Source organism: Bos javanicus, chromosome 16 (genome assembly GCF_032452875.1).
Source record: "Bos javanicus breed banteng chromosome 16, ARS-OSU_banteng_1.0, whole genome shotgun sequence".
Lineage (NCBI taxonomy): Eukaryota > Metazoa > Chordata > Mammalia > Artiodactyla > Bovidae > Bos > Bos javanicus.
Genome location: NC_083883.1, coordinates 2,839,155 through 2,856,804, shown reverse-complemented (window position 1 = coordinate 2,856,804; position 17,650 = coordinate 2,839,155). Strand labels below are relative to the sequence as shown.

The window sequence follows — 17,650 nt, the reverse complement described above, 5'->3', positions numbered from 1 at the left end:
GAAATGGAGGTGCGGGCGCCTCGACGCGACAGGGCAGAGCTTCGTGTGCCTTGTGCGTTTTCTGTGCTGTGCTCCATCCGCTCAGGGAGTTTGTTGCTCCCCCAGCTTCACTTTCCCAGATTGACTTATCTCTGAGTCCTTATGTACAAAGCAGAAGATTTAAGAGATTGAGGAGGTTCCTCGGTGAGGCCACGGGGTGCTGAAATAGGTGCATGGAGAGCCTGGAGGTCTGGGAGAGGTGGGCCATTTTACGGGTGGCTGAAGGGGGACAAGCAGCACGGAGGGCAGCCCCTGTCTCCTGTCGTCACACTTTTACGGTTCTTAGAGCAATAAAGGGGGAAATACAGTTCTCTGATTAAGCAACCACCAGGGCAGGAAAGTCTCTTTGGAGGTGGAGGATGGCTGCATTAAAAGGCTCCCGAATTCCATCATCCCCTTGGGACTCTCTGACTCACTTACCACTGCTGCTAAGGGAGGGGTGCGTTACAGTGCTCTGGCCCAGGCAGACCCCACAGTGAGCCGTTCCCTGCAGAGTGTCAGAGGCGTGGAAGCAGCCCAGCATGTCCTGCCCTGGGCTGCGTGCCCTGTGGCCTCATCCCGCTTCCTGAGTCTCTGCCTCAGACCCCAGGGGGCTGGTCTCCTGCCTAGAGCCTTGTGGAAGGGGTTGTCTCAGTGCTGCCCCTCCGGGTCGCCCTTGGGCACCTTCCCGATTAAGAACAAGGTGCGTGGGAAGGCGTACTACAGTGTAGGGTTCAGAGCACTGGCTTGGGGTGCCACCATCCTCTCCTCCCTGCAGGTCCCACCTTGGGCAGGTCATTGAGTCCAAAATGGATGGTGATACGGCCTACCCTATAGGGTTGTTTGAGAGCAGTCGAGACATTGCCAGTAGTTGCTTGGCATGATACCTAGTGCACGATAGACGTTTTCTTCTTTATCATCTTTGTCGTGTTTTGAGCTGGGGGAGCCCTCTCAGTTCCAGTTTCTCTGTTCCAAGTGACTGGCGCAGTGACTGACACATGAAGATGTTTGTGCGTGAAAGGACTAAATGTGTAACTCAGTTCCAATGCAGTAACCACAGTGTCACACAGAAAAAAGCACATAGTCTACACACATGTCACACACGTGAAGCTCTGTTCCCCTTTTCACTGATAAGGAAACTGAGGCACAGAGGTGTGAATAGCTGGCCCAGGTTGGGAGAGGCAGAACCAGGACTGGAAGGGCACATCCCAGGACCCCAGCCGGTGGGAGCTGGCCCCTGTGCCATGCTGTTGAGGGACGGGTTGCAGCTCACCTACTGGTTGTCCTGACTGACCCCAGGTGACGGTCCATGGGGAGATTTCAGAACACCGGATATACCCAAGGGGCGAGGAGAAGGGGGCCTTGGCTGGGGCCAGACTTGCTGGTTTCAGTTCAGAAAGTTTCCACACTCCACTTTTCCTCTGGGTGCCCAGCTGGAAGCCTCTTCTTGGGTGAAAAGAAAGGATCGGGACTAGCTCCGTCTCCTCTCTGCTGTGGGGCCAGCCGGTCCTCTCCCCCACTGTAGTGTGGGGATCAGCTAACTCTCAAAATAGGCCAAGCAGCCTGGCTCTGCCCCTGGCCTGGCCTGGCATGTGTGCTGGCTCCTGGAGGGGTCCTAATTATAGCTGTGGGCCCCCGGGGTAGGGACGGGGCAGGGCCCTGCCAGTGTCTGGCAGGGAGGTGGGAGTGCTCCGCTTAGGTGGAGGTTCCCCCAGGAGTGAGGGGCACAGTGGGGGGAGCTGCTGGTCATGAAGCTGCTCACCACGGGGGTGGCCGCCCTGCCTCTGTGTCCTCGGGCATAGAAGCTGCTGGGCCCGGGGCTGGCCAGAAGGGTGTGACAGCATGGACTTTGGCCCCGGGACAGCTTCCCCGAAAGGTAATGCAGGTCCTCCCTCTTCCCACAGCTCCCCTCCCCTTCCCCCTCACCCCACCCCAGGGCCTGCTCCTGAACTTGGAGGGCGCGGCTGGGTGTGGTGTGACTCAGAAGGGGAGCAGGCGGAGACCATCTGGGTCCCCCGGGGCTTCTGTGCCTGACTTCTTCGGACCCTGCCGGTTGCTTTCTCACTACCCGGGGGCAGGGAGGAGCCTCTACTTTTTATTCTTTTGGTTTTCAAAATGTTGGGGGTGAGAACAAATTATTTGGGCCTGGTGGGTTAGGAGAAGAGGGGCCTGGGGAGGGCTGTGTGGCGGTGGGTGGGGGAGTCAGCGGGAGGAAGAGATCCTGCTGCTGCTTCCTGGTGGCGGGGATTGTTCAGTGGAAAAGGACTGTGGGTCCGTTTCAGCAAGTGGGTTCTTGGGGACCCTCTGCAGAAGTCCTGAAACTCAGGAAGGAGTGCGGCAGACTGTTTGGGTCATGTCATCACCTGAACTCTAGGTGGCTCTGGCTCAGTGAGTTCTGTCTGGTCACAATGAGGAGCCTCAGAGTCCGAAGATGTTTGCCTGACTCTCCCCAGAGGCTGCAGAGACTGATCTGTGGACTGTGATCCCGAGGGCCTTGAGGGAAGTTTTGACTCCAGTCTGGGGTCTGTCCTGGTTCTGCAGGAAGGCTTCCCCAGGGAGCACGTGGGAGGCGGAGCCCTCAGCCTCAGCCTGCCGTCCTGCCGCCTGGCCCTGGAGGCCACAGGGGCAGCACTGGCTGATCTGGTTTCCTGTCCTCCCTAGGATCTGCTTCCCTGTGCAGCTGAACCGGCTGCCTCGGGAGACCCTGCTGTGTGCCACCCTCTACGCTCTGCCCGTGCCCCCGCCGGGGAGCTCCTCGGAGGCCAACAAGCAGCGGCGGGTGCCCGAAGCCCTGGGCTGGGTCACTGCTCCGCTCTTCAACTTCAGGCAGTATGTGGGCCCAGGGCACCAGCTTGGCCTTGGGTGGAGGAGGGCCTAGGCAGAGGTGTGACCAAGGAAGCTACTGGGCAGGACTCATGGCCCAGGACTGGTGGGAAGGGGCAGGGAAATGCGTGCTCATGTAATGCCATCTGGTCTTATCATTGGAAGGATCTCAGAGGTCCTCCAGTCCCCCTCTCTAGCTCATGAAGGCATCCACCCCAGGTGTGGTGAGCTTAGAAAGGCTTCCTGGAAAGAGTGGGATTTTTTAGGGCTTGAAAGAAGGAACAGGTGGTGGTCTAGGGAGAGAATGAGAGAGAAGAGTTGGGCAGTGGATTCGAGCAGAAAAGGCAGATTTTTGGATGGGGAAGCAAGAGGAAAACCATGTCCTTAGCCACTGGGTTTGTTGGCTCACCCCCCATTTCATCTCCCTTAGAGTCCTGACCTGTGGCCGGAAGCTTCTGGGCTTATGGCCAGCAACACAGGAAAGTCCCAGTGCCCGCTGGAGTGCACCTAATTTCCATCAGCCAGATAGTGTGATCCTGCAGGTGAGAGCCCAGCCTGTCACTCCCACCCTCAGGCCCCTCCAGAGGTGGCTCCAAGGCTCCCCCGGAGGTCTGGGCTGGGGCGGTAGGAGAGCATGCGGAGCTGGGGCATGGGGTGGTGTGGCGGAGGCTGGAGCAGAGAGGGAGGGCCGTCTCTGTGGAGTCCGTGTCCTGTCTCCTGGAGGTCACCTGATTTCAAGGAGCCCGAGGCGGGATTTGAGGCCCTTGCCAAGCACGGCTCAGCTCCTCAGGGCCCCTTGTGATGAACTCTATTAGTAGGCTGAGCCATCCCCTCTTGGTGCCCGTGGGGGGACCCATTCTCTGGACAAGGGAGGAGTCAGGTCCAAGGTCTAGTTACCACTCTCCGGCTCCACTGTGGTCACAAGATGCTTTGGTATGGAATATGGGATATCAAAGTGGATACAGAATGAAAGCTCCAAGAGGCAGGCATTTTTATCTGTCATATTTACTACTCCGTACCCAGGGCCTAACGCTTGGCGTATATTAGGTTTCGATAAGCATTTCCTGAATGAAAGAATGTGGAACTCCCTTTGAGGACGGTCTCCCTGGGCTCTGACATCCGTTATAGGAGGATGAACATGGCAGCACAGAGGAAGGGGACGCAGCATTGCGGCCTCAGAGTTGGCAGGGCCCTCGCCCCGCATGTGGTCCCAACTTCCATCAGGCGGTACCCGCCAAGACTGAAGACTCCCCAGCCTAATCACACATCTGTGCAGAGCTCTGGCCTGGGACCAGTCCCCTCACCTAGACGCATCTCAGCCCAGTCTCTTCCTCACTTGACCATTTTTCTTTCTGTCTCTTTGTTTCCTTCTCATTTTTTGCTGGAGGTTATAGCTGGAAGGGACTGTAGTGATCACCAGCTCCAACAAGTTTATTTTACAGACAAAGAATCTGCGGGAGGGAGGGAGGGAGGTGGGCATGTTGGCAGGTGAGAGCAAGTTGGAGCCACCCAGTTGTGGTTCTCTCTCCTCACTTTCCCGATGTCACCCTGCAGATTGACTTTCCCACCTCGGCCTTTGACATCAAGTTCACCAGCCCTGCTGGAGACAAGTTCAGCCCCCGCTATGAGTTTGGCAGCCTCCGGGAGGAAGACCAACATGTGCTTAAAAACATCATGCAGAAGGAATCCCTGCACTGGTGAGGCTCAGGGCATGCCCCGCGTGTGACTCAGGCCTCCAGTGAATTTCTCGGCTTTCAGCTGACCTCCCAGTGGGTCCCTGCCCTCCTGCTCTGGGAGGCGAGGTGGGCTGGTGTGGGTATTGATTGCCACCTGGGCGGGAAGTCATGGAGACAGGGCTCTGCAGCCCCTAGAGCTTTTTCAAAAGCTGAGGAGGGTGGAGAGCTCAGAGTGAGGGTTTTAGATCTGGGAATGCCCCTCCCCACAATGGGCACTTGACCCAGGATCAGCAGGCCAGGAGCACCAGAGCTCTGCCCACTGCAGAGGAGCTGAGGGCTGTTTGCTGTCCATGGGGGCCGCTGGGCCTCCCACTGTGCCCCCACCTGCTGCCCCTGCCACACCCACAGCCTTGGTGTTTCTCTGGCCCTGACACTTTCCAAAGAAGATCTGCTCCCAAGGCAAGCTGGCAGCTCTCAGGAGTCTGTGAGCCCAAGCTGATCTCACCCTGGGGGCCACTTCTCTCAGCTGGTGCGGAGGAGCTGGAGGAGCCATGGGGTCTGGGCGCTCCCTGGCTTGTCCTCTCCTGTACCTCTCTGGCTCTGGCATGGCCCTGCCTGTGGCAGCTGAGGAAATGAGAGAGCTGGAGCTTCTCTTGCTGGCTCCTGTCCCATCGGGGCACTCCCCTCCCCCTGCTGACCCCTTACTCATCCGCCCCTCAGCTCCCTCCCCCATTGGACACCAGATCTCAGGCTCGGGAGGCGCTCCGGCTGGCCCCCACCCCCCCAACCCCCCCCCTCGGCCCCAGAGGCCTCTCAGCTGCCTTGACCCTGGCATGGGGACTGCTGCCCTCTGGTGGCTCTACTTGGGAGATGCCCTCAGTGCGCCCTCAGGAGGGGCAGCCGATCCTGTGCCATTGGCCCGGATGTCCCTGAGATTTGGAGTCTGGCCCCCAAAATTTGCTTCACACTTTGCAACCCCTTAGGGATAGCGTCAGACACGACCAAAGCGACTTAGCAGCAGCAGCAGGGATAGCGTCTGCCTTCCCTATTCTGACTTAAGGGCTTTGGGTGTAGCCTGGAGGGAGGCGTTCACAGCGCCCCTTGGGTACTAGTCGGCGCGCGCAGCGTTCTCTCAGAGGCCGGCTCCCTGCAGACAGCTGGCCCCACGCCCTTTCACCGCCCTGCACCCCCACCCCCAGGCTCACGGATGCCGACAAAAAGCGCCTGTGGGAGAAGCGGTATTACTGCCACGCGGAGGTGAGCGCGCTGCCGCTGGTGCTTGCCAGCGCGCCCAGCTGGGAGTGGGCGTGCCTCCCCGACACCTATGCTCTGCTGGCGCAGTGGACCCCCATGAACCACCAGGACGCCCTGGGGCTCCTGCACGCCACGTGAGTCACGACACCCACCTTTCCCGACCCAAAGTCCTGCCCAAGCCAGCCTGCGGCGCTGGAGTGAGCTGTTCTGAGGGGGAGTGGTCACGTGGGCGTGGAAATTCAGGGCTTTCCTACTGTTTCTCCACCCCATGTTATACTCCTCATTCTTCTGTTTCTCCACCTCATGTTATACTATGAACATTTTCCAAACATACAACAAAACTGAAAATAGTGAACATCCATATTCCTACCACCTAGATTCTAACCTGTAGCATTTATTACATTTGATTTATTGTATGTGTACTTCCATCAATATATCCTATTTTTATATGCATTTTGAAGTAAATTGAGACATCATAACTCCTTCCTAAATTCTTTAGCAAGCATATCATTAACTAGACCTCAATGTTTATTTACAGTTTTTCCTTTGAGATAAAATATACATATAAATAAATGCCCAAGCCTTATGTGTACATTTGCTGAGATTTGATGTATGCACACACCTGTTTAACCCAAATCTTATTACTTAGTTCTACTTTTGAAGCCATCGCTTTCTTCTTTCCGCTAGGGACACAGGCTTCCAGTCTCAAACCCCTAGATGGTACCCACTGTTCTTGGCTTATTTTCTACTACTCTTAGTAATTAAAATGTATCTAATCCATGCATCTTACCTTCTGGCCTTTTTGAGGCAATGGATTTGCTAATCTCTGCTAAACTAATTCTGGCTAGGTATACTGGCTTATAGTGATCTCTGTTATTCACCGGACAAGTTTTGCATTAAAGGATGGTACCAAGAAGTGATGGCACTTTGACTCTCATGAGGACTCTTTGATGATGGGAATTTCTAGCAGAGTGGGAATTAAGGAAGAGATCTTTGGGAGTGGCTTTGAGGACTTTGTCTCATTTTCTTTAGCTCATACAGGGAATGAGAGTGACTTCCATGGCCTCAGGCTGACTCTAACTGTGGGCTGGGACGTTCTCAAGGATTGCAATCCAGAAAAGGTGCTTAAGACTCCTAGTGGCTTTGGCAGATTCTGGAAGTCATTACCTTTTCTCCACCCATGCCTCTGAGGCCCTGGTGTGAGGGTGCTTGCTCACTCCTGTGCCTCAGACCCTGGGACTGGATTGTCAGCGTTCTGGGCTCTGTTTTGCAGGTTTCCAGACCAGGAGGTGCGTCGCATGGCTGTACAGTGGATCGGCTCCCTCTCCGATGCCGAGCTGCTGGACTACTTGCCCCAGCTCGTGCAGGTGGGTGGGCTGGCCTTCCCTCCAGTTCTGATGGTCCCGCCCCCGGGACCCCAAGACAGACTGTATTCTACAGGGATATTGCTTGGTATAGAGTATGGACAGTCAACAAAGCCCCCTGTCCCCTGTCTCCCACCCAGGCCTTAAAGTATGAGTGCTACCTGGACAGCCCCTTGGTGCGCTTCCTCCTGAAGCGAGCGGTCTCTGACTTGAGAGTGACTCACTACTTCTTCTGGTAAAACTGTGCAGAAAGGGGAGAGGTAGACTTGTCTCCCTCACTTGGGAGTACTTTACTTTCAACCTGCAGGGTAGGGGCTTCCTGGGTGGCGCTAGTGGTAAAGAACCCGCCTGCCAGTGCAGGAGACAAAAGAGACGCAGTTTCGATCCCTGGGTTGGGAAGATCCCCTGGAGAAGGAAATGGCAACCCACTCCAGTATTCTTGCCTGGAGAATCCCATGGACGTAAGAGCCTGGCGGGCTGCAGTCCGAGGGTTTGCAAAGAGTCGGACACCACTGAAATGATTTAGCACTGCCAGGTGGGGACCTGAGCCATCTGGGTTGCAGTATTTGGGCCAGCACCTTTTCCTCAGGGGGGTCTCAGCCCACCCCTATGGTAAGCAGAGTGGGATCATCCCTGGCCCTCCCCTCCACCCTCATGTGGCAGAAATATAAAGGAGAAACCAGATGCATGAGGCCTTGGAGCTCTACTTAAAAACAGCATGGGCAAGCTGAGAAGTGGATGAACACCTCTGTATCAGTTTTACACCCAGAGTCTGTTTTCCTTCCCAAATTTGGGGTGGGTTTTCCAGGGAGTTGGAGCTGGGTCTGGCCGTTGCCCAGCCCCCTTGCCTGTGGTCCCTTGGGTGTTCTGATTGCCGCGCTTCCCTTTGCCGGATAGGTTGCTGAAGGACGGCCTCAAAGACTCTCAGTTCAGCATCCGCTACCAGTACCTGCTGGCCGCCTTGTTGTGTTGCTGTGGCAAGGGGCTGAGAGAGGAGTTTAACCGCCAGTGCTGGCTTGTTAATACCCTGGCCAAACTTGCCCAGCAGGTCCGGGAGGCTGCCCCGTCTGCACGGCAGGTGAGCAGGGCGAGGCTGCCTCTGCCCCATTCTGGTTCTGGGCCTCTGCAGCCAATCGTAACTTCTCAGGCCTCCTGACCAGCAGGATGGCACTTGACCATCACTGGTGAGGGGCTGGAAGGAGGCGATTCTCTAATCTACAGGCTACAAACCATGGGAGTGTTTTCTTTGGCTTGCTAAGTATTAAAATGTCTATTTAACTGTTTGCCTTAAAGGCTGAGCCAAGTTGTATCAGTGCTTCACCACACAAGAGCGCCCAGCCAGAGGGGCCGAGGGAGGGCGAAAACCCAGTCATCCTTTGTCCACTGCGCAGTGAGCCTGTTCCAGGACCGCCAGAGGGGGCACCTTTGTGTTTGTACAACGGGCCTGTATTAGGCCAATATTAGGGATCCTGGTTGCTAACCTTTAAAAATTGGGAGATGATGAAGTCTAGATTATTGGCTTCCTCTGGCCACGGCCCAAGGGACAGCTCCTCCTTGGCCTGCGGCCCCCGTGAGCCGTTCTGCCATTCGCTCCGTCTCTGCAGGTGTGGCCTGGCGCTGGCCCGGGCAGGGATGTGGGGGTGGTTTTCCTTCATCGTGGTCTGCAGGAGGCTGTCCACACCTCTCTGGTGATTATTTCCATACCAGCTGCTACTGGGCACCCGCCCGGGGAGAGACCTGACTTCGGTGGAGCCTCCGGCCCTCACCCCACCCCGCTCCCCCCACAGGGCATCCTCCGTGCCGGCCTGGAGGAGGTGGAGCAGTTCTTCGTCCTCAATGGCTCCTGCCGCCTGCCCCTCAGCCCCAGTCTGCTGGTTAAGGGCGTCGTGCCCAGGGTGAGTGACTGCGGGTGTGGGGCTCTCGGAGTGGGGAGGGCTCATGGAAGCAGGGTCCTCACTGACCTAGTTACTGAGAGAGACAAGGAAGAGAGGCTTATGTGGAGCCTCTTCCCAGCCCTGACATGTGTGGTCTTTCACCTGAAGCTGTGTGGTGTGGGTGTGTGGTGTGTGGTATGGGTGAGTGTGTGGTGTGTGGTGTGGGTGAGTGTGTGGTGTGGGTGAGTGTGTGGTGTGGGTGAGTGTGTGGTGTGTGGTGTGGGTGAGTGTGTGGTGTGTGGTGTGGGTGAGTGTGTGGTGTGTGATATGGGTGTATGGTGTGGATGAGTGTGTGGTGCGGGTGTGTGTATGGTGTAGGTGTGTGGTGTGGGTGTGTGATGTGTGGGTGAGTGTGTGGTGTGGGTATGTGGTGTGGGTGTGTGGTGAGTGTGTGTTGTGTGGGTGAGTGTGTGGTGTGGGTAAGTGTGTGGTATGTGATGTGGGTGAGTATGTGGTTGGGTGTGTGGTGTGGGTAGGTGTGTGCTGTGGGTGTGTGGTGTGTGGTGTGGGTGAGTGTGTGGGGTGGATGTGTGGTGTGTGGTGTGGGTGAGTGTGTGGGGTGTGGTGGGGGTAAGTGTGTGGTGTGGGTGTGTGGTGTGGGTAAATGTGTGGTGTGGTGTGGGTATGTGGTATGTGGTGTGGGTGTGTGTGTGTTGTGGGTAAGTTTATGGTATGTGGTATGGGTATGTGTTGTGTGGTGTGAGTGTGTAGTGTGTGGTGTGGGTGAGTGTCTGGTGTGTGATGTGAGTGAGTGTCTGGTGTGTGATGTGGGTATGGGTGTGGTGTGTGGTGTGTGTGTATGTGTGGTGTGTGTGAGTGTATGGTGTGTGGTGTGGGTAAGTGTGTGGTGTGGGTGAGTATGTGGTGTGTGGTGTGGGTGTGTGGTTTGTGGTGCGGGTGAGTGTGTGGTGTGTCGGGGTAAGTGTGTGGTCTGGGTAAATGTGTGGTGTGTGGTGTGGGTGTGTGAATGTGTGTTGTGGGTAAGTTTGTGGTATGTGGTGTGGGTGTGTGGTGTGGTGTGAGTGTGTAGTGTGTGGTGTGGGTAAGTTTGTGGTGTGTGGTGAGGGTGTGTGGTATGTGGTGTGGGTGAGTGTGTGTTGTGGGTAAGTTTGTGGTATGTGGTGTGGGTGTGTGGTGTGTGGTGTGAGTGTGTGGTGTGTGTTTTGGGTAAGTTTGTGGTATGTGGTGTGGGTGTGTGGTGTGTGGTGTGAGTGTGTAGTGTGTGGGGTGGGTGAGTGTGTGGTATGTGGTGTGGGTGGGTGTGTGGTGTGGGTGAGTGTGTGATGTGTGGTGTGGGTGAGTGTGTAGTGTGTGGTGTGGGTGTGTAGTGTGGGTGAGTGTGTGGTGTGGGTGAGTCTGTAGTGTGTGATGTGGGTGTGTGTGTGGTGTGGGTGCGTGTGTGGTGTGGGTGTGTGGTGGGGGTGTGTGGTGTGTAGTGTGGGTGTGTGGTGTGTGGTGTGGGTGAGTGTGTGGTGTGGGTGAGTCTGTAGTGTGTGGTGTGGGTGTGTGTGTGTGGTGGGGGTGAGTGTGTGGTGTGTGGTGGGGGTGTGTGGGTGTGTGGTGTGTGGTGTGGGTGAGTGTGTGGTGTGGGTGAGTGTGTGGTGTGGGTGTGTGGTGTGGGTGAGTGTGTGGTGTGGGTGTGTGGTGTGGGTGAGTGTGTGGTGTGGGTGTGTGGTGTGGGTGAGTGTGTGGTGTGGGTCAGTCTGTAGTGTGTGGTGTGGGTGTGTGTGTGGTGGGGGTGAGTGTGTGTTGTGGGTAAGTTTATGGTATGTGGTATGGGTGTGTGGTGTGTGGTGTGAGTGTATAGTGTGTGGTGTGGGTAAGTTTGTGGTGTGTGGTGTGGGTATGTGGTGGGGGGTGGGGGGTGTGGTTTGTGGTGGGGGTGAGTGTGTGGTGTGGGTAAGTTTGTGGTGTGTGGTGTGTGGTGTGGGTGAGTGTGTGGTGTGGGTGAGTGTGTGGTGTGGGTGAGTGTGTGGTGTGTGGTGTGGGTGAGTGTGTGGTGTGGGTGAGTGTGTGGTGTGGGTGAGTGGTGTGTGGTGTGGGTGAGTGTGTGGTGTGTGGTGTGGGTGAGTGTGTGGTGTGGGTGAGTGTGTGGTGTGGGTGAGTGGTGTGTGGTATGGGTGAGTGTGTGGTGTGTGGCGTGGGTGAGTGTGTGGTGTGTGGTGTGGGTGAGTGTGTGGTATGTGGTGTGGGTGTGTGATGTGTGGTATGGGTGAGTGTGTGGTGTGTGGTGTGGGTGAGTGTGTGGTATGTGTGTGTGGTGTGGGTGAGTGTGTGGTGTGTGGTATGGGTGAGTGTCTGGTGTGGGTGTGTGATGTGGGTAAGTGTGTGGTGTGTGGTTGGGTGTGTGGTGTGGGTGTGTGATGTGTGTGTGGTGTGTGGTGTGGCTGAGTGTGTGGTGTGTGGTGTGGGTGTGTGGTGTGGGTAAGTATGTAGTGTGGGTGTGTGGTGTTTGGTGTGGATGAGTGTGTGGTGTGGGGGTGTGGTGGGGGGTGGGGGGTGTGGTTTGTGGTGGGGGTGAGTATGTGGTGTGGGTAAGTTTGTGGTGTGTGGTGTGTGGTGTGGGTATGTGGTGTGTGGTGTGGGTGAGTGTGTGGTGTGTGGTGTGGGTGAGTGTGTGGTGTGTGGTGTGGGTGAGTGTGTGGTGTGGGTGAGTGTGTGGTGTGTGGTGTGGGTGAGTGTGTGGTGTGTGGTGTGGGTGAGTGTGTGGTATGTGGTGTGGGTGTGTGATGTGTCGTGTGGGTGAGTGTGTGGTGTGTGGTGTGGGTGAGTGTGTGGTGTGGGTGAGTGTGTGGTGTGTGGTGTGGGTGAGTGTGTGGTGTGGGTGAGTGTGTGGTGTGTGGTGTGGGTGAGTGTGGTGTGTGGTATGGGTGAGTGTGTGGTATGTGGTGTGGGTGTGTGATGTGTGGTGTGGCTGAGTGTGTGGTGTGTGGTGTGGGTGTGTGGTGTGGGTAAGTATGTAGTGTGGGTGTGTGGTGTTTGGTGTGGATGAGTGTGTGGTGTGGGGGTGTGGTGGGGGGTGGGGGGTGTGGTTTGTGGTGGGGGTGAGTGTGTGGTGTGGGTAAGTTTGTGGTGTGTGGTGTGGGTATGTGGTGTGTGGTGTGGGTGAGTGTGTGGTGTGTGGTGTGGGTGAGTGTGTGGTGTGTGGTGTGGGTGAGTGTGTGGTGTGTGGTGTGGGTGAGTGTGTGGTGTGGGTGAGTGTGTGGTGTGTGGTGTGGGTGAGTGTGTGGTGTGTGGTGTGGGTGTGTGATGTGTGGTGTGGGTGAGTGTGTGGTGTGTGGTGTGGGTGAGTGTGTGGTGTGGGTGAGTGTGTGGTGTGTGGTATGGGTGAGTGTCTGGTGTGGGTGTGTGATGTGGGTAAGTGTGTGGTGTGTGGTGTGGCTGAGTGTGTGGTGTGGGTGTGTGATGTGTGTGTGGTGTGTGGTGTGGCTGAGTGTGTGGTGTGTGGTGTGGGTGTGTGGTGTGGGTAAGTATGTAGTGTGGGTGTGTGGTGTTTGGTGTGGATGAGTGTGTGGTGTGGGTCAGTCTAGTGTGTGGTGTGGGTGTGTGTGTGGTCTGGGTAAATGTGTGGTGTGTGGTGTGGGTGTGTGGTTTGTGGTGCGGGTGAGTGTGTGGTGTGTCGGGGTAAGTGTGTGGTCTGGGTAAATGTGTGTTGTGTGGTGTGGGTGTGTGAGTGTGTGTTGTGGGTAAGTTTGTGGTATGTGGTGTGGGTGTGTGGTGTGTGGTGTGAGTGTGTAGTGTGTGGTGTGGGTGAGTGTCTGGTGTGTGATGTGGGTGAGTGTATGGTGTGTGATGTGGGTATGGGTGTGGTGTGTGGTGTGTGTGTATGTGTGGTGTGTGGTGTGTGGTGTGGGTAAGTGTGTGGTGTGGGTGAGTGTGTGGTGTGTGGTGTGGTTGTGTGGTCTGGGTAAATGTGTGGTGTGGGTGTGTGGTATGTGGGGGGGGTGAGTGTGTGTTGTGCGTAAGTTTATGGTATGTGGTATGGGTGTGTGGTGTGTGGTGTGAGTGTGTAGTGTGTGGTGTGGGTGAGTGTCTGGTGTGTGATGTGGGTGAGTGTATGGTGTGTGATGTGGGTATGGGTGTGGTGTGTGGTGTGTGTGTATGTGTGGTGTGTGGTGTGTGTGAGTGTATGGTGTGTGGTGTGGGTAAGTGTGTGGTGTGGGTGTGTGGTTTGTGGTGCGGGTGAGTGTGTGGTGTGTGGGGTAAGTGTGTGGTCTGGGTAAATGTGTGATGTGTGGTGTGGGTGTGTGGTATGTGGTGTGGGTGAGTGTGTGTTGTGGGTAAGTTTGTGGTATGTGGTGTGGGTGTGTGGTGTGTGGTGTGAGTGTGTAGTGTGTGTTGTGGGTAAGTTTGTGGTATGTGGTGTGGGTGTGTGGTGTGTGGTGTGAGTGTGTAGTGTGTGGTGTGTGGTGTGGGTGAGTGTGTGGTGTGCGTGAGTGTGTGGTGTGTGGTGTGGGTGAGTGTGTGGTGTGTGGTGTGGGTGAGTGTGTGGTGTGGGTGTGTGATGTGTGGTGTGAGTGTGTAGTGTGTGGTGTGTGGTGTGGGTGAGTGTGTGGTGTGCGTGAGTGTGTGGTGTGTGGTGTGGGTGAGTGTGTGGTGTGTGGTGTGGGTGAGTGTGTGGTGTGGGTGTGTGGTGTGTGGTGTGAGTGTGTAGTGTGTGGTGTGTGGTGTGGGTGAGTGTGTGGTGTGGGTGAGTGTGTGGTGTGTGGTGTGGGTGAGTGTGTGGTGTGGGTGTGTGGTGTGTGGTGTGAGTGTGTAGTGTGTGGTGTGTGGTGTGGGTGAGTGTGTGGTGTGGGTGAGTGTGTGGTGTGTGGTGTGGGTGAGTGTGTGGTGTGGGTGTGTGATGTGTGGTGTGGGTGAGTGTGTAGTGTGTAGTGTGGGTGAGTGTGTGGTGGTGAGTCTGTAGTGTGTGGTGTGGGTGTGTGTATGGTGGGGTGAGTGTGTGGTGTGGGTGTGTGGTGTGGGTGTGTGGTGTGTGGTGTGGGTGTGTGGTAGGGGGTGTGGTGTGTGGTGGGGGTGCGGTGTGTGGTGTGGGTGTGTATGTGTGGGGTGAGTGAGTGGTATGTGGTATGGGTGTGTGGTGTGTGGTGGTAGTGTGTAGTGTGTGGTGTGGGTGAGTGTCTGGTGTGTGATGTGGGTGAGTGTATGGTGTGTGATGTGGGTATGGGTGTGGTGTGTGGTGTGTGTGTATGTGTGGTGTGGGTGTGTGGTGTGTGGTGGGGGTGAGTGTGTGGTGTGGGTGTGTGGTGTGGGGGTGAGTGTGTGGTGTGGGTGTGTGGTGTGTGGTGTGGGTGTATGGTGGGGAGTGTGTGTGTGGTGGGGGTGAATGTGTGGTGTGGGGGTGTGGTGTGTGGTGGGGGGGTTGTGTGTGGTGGGGTTAAGTCTGTGGTGGGGTGTGTGTGTGTGGGGTGAGTGTGTGTGGGCCTAAGTGTGGCTGGGTCAGGCTCTGTCGTGGTGATGCCGAGGCTGAAGGCCTGCTGGCGGTCTGTCGTCTGTCGTCTGTCTAGCCCTCCCCTGTGCCCCGCGGTGTTCTCGGTGCTTCCCTTTGATGTCAGGTTTCACCCTCACCACTCTCGTGAAGTCAGTACTGTGAGCCCCGTTTTAGAGGAGAGTATAGACGGGACACCTGATTGCCAGCAGTCATGCAGTGGAGCAGTGGAGTGAACGGGACGGGTAGGAGGTCAGGCGCAGCAGCTGAAGCCCTAACACACTAGACGGGGTGAGGGCGACAGGAAGGCAGAGGAGGGTGGGCCCGCAAAGGCCTGGGGAAACGGTGAGCGGCCGCTGCTGCAGCGCTGGGGCGGCCACTTTCCCGCCTGGGCTGGGCCGGCCTGACCCTCACCACTACCCTCTCGACGGCGGCAGGACTGTTCCTACTTCAACTCCAACGCCGTTCCCCTCAAGCTCTCCTTCCAAAACGTGGACCCACTGGGCGAGAACATCCGTGTCATCTTCAAGGTGAGGACCCCCTCTCGAGCCTGGTGGGGTGTAGGCAGTAGAGAGGAGAGGAGGGAGTCCAAGGCGGGCAGGAACAGCCTCAGGGCCCTTCTCGTCCTACTAATCGCACTCAAGCTGCTGCTATAGTGCATGAAAGACTATCGGCTGAAAGAGGAAACAGATGGACTGTGTGTGGGCCCAGAGAACTAGGAACAGTGTTGGAATGTACGGGGAGGCAGCTGACAGCCTGTGTCAGAAGTGTTTTCTAGAAGGCCAGCAAGGGAGCGGATAAGGTGCTACCCTGCTTGTCCCGGGTTTTCAGCCTGAATGACTGTGACAGGCATGCTGAGGGGGAGATTCATGTATCAGGTACAGGTTGGACTTAGATGAATCTTGAGGTCCCTCTAACTGGTCCATCCCTGATTCTGAGGAATAGATATAGCCTCAGAGCACACAGTCCAGGGGGGAATGAAAGGCATGAGCACGGCTTAGTCACATCCATGTGCTGTACGTAAGCTCCACCGAGGTGTAAACTTGACTTGGATGGTTAGGAGGGCTGCATGAAGGAAGGGCCCCAGACTTGGCTTCAGATGGGGGTGTGGGGTCGGGCAAAGACCACAGTAGCGCAGGGATAAAGTGTAGCTGTTGGCCCCTCTCTGGTGTCTGGCCTGGTGGGAGCTGGGTGAGCAGGTCCAAGGCTGAGGTGGGGAACCGGGCAGTGCCTGGCCTCTGTAGTCTGGGCCGCGGTTGCCCTCCTGGGGGAGCTGGGGCCTGGTGTGAGCTGGGGGAGGTGAGCGAGGTGGTCCTGGTCACTGTCTTCCTTCATCCAGTGTGGGGACGACCTTCGCCAGGACATGCTGACCCTGCAGATGATCCGCATCATGAGCAAGATCTGGGTCCAGGAGGGCCTGGACATGCGCATGGTCATCTTCCGCTGCTTCTCCACCGGCCGGGGGAGAGGTCAGTCAGGGGTGGGTGGGGTGATGGCTGGGCAGCTGCTGTGGGGGGCGTCCTTGCTTAATGCCCTTCTGCTGTTCCTTAACATGAACTTTGTGCTTCTCCAGGAAAATGAAAAGGGCAGGATTATTCCGTTAGAAGCTATGGAACAGCATAAAAATGAAGGCAGAGAGACATAAAATAAAGCAGACTTGGAGACATAGCAACCATGTATACTGTGTAGACTTTGGATTCTGATTCTAACAGACCCAACTGTGGAAAGATATTTTTTCAGACAGTTGTGGGAAATTTTCATATAGATTGGGCTAGATCAGATCAGATTAAAGAATGTTAAATTTTTAGATTTAATGCCAGAATTATATCCTTGTTAGTTATACTTGGAATACTTATGAGTGAAATGACATGTATGGGATTTACTTAAAAATACTCCAGATGGGATTGAGGCAGGAGGAGGCTGGAGGTGAGAAGAGGGAAGCAGGGCTGGGTGATTGAAATAGATGAAACAAAATTAGCAAAGTGTTGATAATTTTTGAAACTGGGTGATGGTTATGTGTGAGTTCATGATACGATTTCTTTACTCTTACATGTATTTGGAAATCCCATAATAAAAATTAAAACGATAAAAGATTATGGCTGTGAGCTGGGGAGACCACAGAGTCACAGTGTGGAATATGAAAGCAGGGGAACATCTTTCCCCTTACTGTATATATATATTTTTTGATTGAGCTATAATTCTGCACAGTACTGTGCCACGTGTATACATATACCCCCTCTCAGTCTTCCCTCCCCCGGCCCCTCATTCCGCCTTCTAGGTCGGCACAGAGCCCTGAGCTGAGCTCCTTGTGCTATCCAGCAGCTTGCACTGGCTCTCTGCTTTACACACGGCAGTGTGCATGTCTGTCCAGTCCCCAGGTCGTCCCCTGCTGCCTCCATTCTGTGTCTGTGTGTGTTTCTGCCCTGCAAACAGGCTCATCTGTGCCATTTTTCTAGATTCCACAAATATGCCTTATTATACATCTGTTTTTCTCTTTCTGATCTACTTCCTTCTGTATGACAGACTCCAGGTCCATCCACTTCTCTACAAATGACCCAGTTTCGTTCCTTTTTATGGTTGAGCAGCTTTCCGTTGTGTATCCATCCCACATCTTCTTTACCCGTTCATCTGTTAATGGACATTTAGGTTGTGTCCGTGTCCTGATTATTGTAAATAGTGCTGCGATGAACGTTGGGACACGTGTGTCTTCTTGAATTATGATTTTCTCAGGTCATATGCCCAGTAGTGGGCTTACTGGGTCATATGGAACCTCCATACTGTTTTCATAGTGGTTGTGTCAATTGACTTCCCACCCGCAGTGTAGGAGGATTCCCTTTTTATGCCCTGTCCAGCCTTGATTGATTGTAGGTTTTTTTTATCTTTGACCAGTGTGAGATGAGACCTCATTCTGGCTTTGATCCACAGTTCTCTAATACCTAGTGGCGCTGAGCATCTTTTCAGGTACCTCTAGGCCATCTGTATGTCTTCTTTGGAGAAATACCTATGTAGGTCTTCTGCCCATTTTTTGATTGGGTTGTTTGTCTTTTTGATATTGAGCTGTATGAGCCCTTTTGAATATTTTGGAGATAAATCCCTTGTCAGTTGCTTTGTTTGCAAATACTTTCTCCCATTCTGAGGGTTGTCTTTTCATCT

The 17,650-nt window shown here is 55.2% G+C and overlaps 1 protein-coding gene across 6 annotated transcripts in view; it reads left to right on the top strand.

The window, feature by feature from the left end:
- Positions 1-17,650, top strand: part of PIK3C2B (phosphatidylinositol-4-phosphate 3-kinase catalytic subunit type 2 beta) — a 77,654-nt gene that overhangs the window by 40,102 nt on the left and 19,902 nt on the right. For all 6 annotated transcript variants that reach the window (XM_061381923.1, XM_061381924.1, XM_061381921.1 and 3 more), the window contains 10 exons: positions 2,680-2,847; positions 3,272-3,383; positions 4,396-4,538; positions 5,717-5,905; positions 7,045-7,138; positions 7,276-7,370; positions 8,033-8,213; positions 8,923-9,030; positions 14,935-15,027; positions 15,837-15,966. In XM_061381923.1, coding sequence (XP_061237907.1) covers positions 2,680-2,847; positions 3,272-3,383; positions 4,396-4,538; positions 5,717-5,905; positions 7,045-7,138; positions 7,276-7,370; positions 8,033-8,213; positions 8,923-9,030; positions 14,935-15,027; positions 15,837-15,966 — 1,313 coding nt within the window. The remainder of the gene's footprint in view (positions 1-2,679; positions 2,848-3,271; positions 3,384-4,395; positions 4,539-5,716; positions 5,906-7,044; positions 7,139-7,275; positions 7,371-8,032; positions 8,214-8,922; positions 9,031-14,934; positions 15,028-15,836; positions 15,967-17,650) is intronic.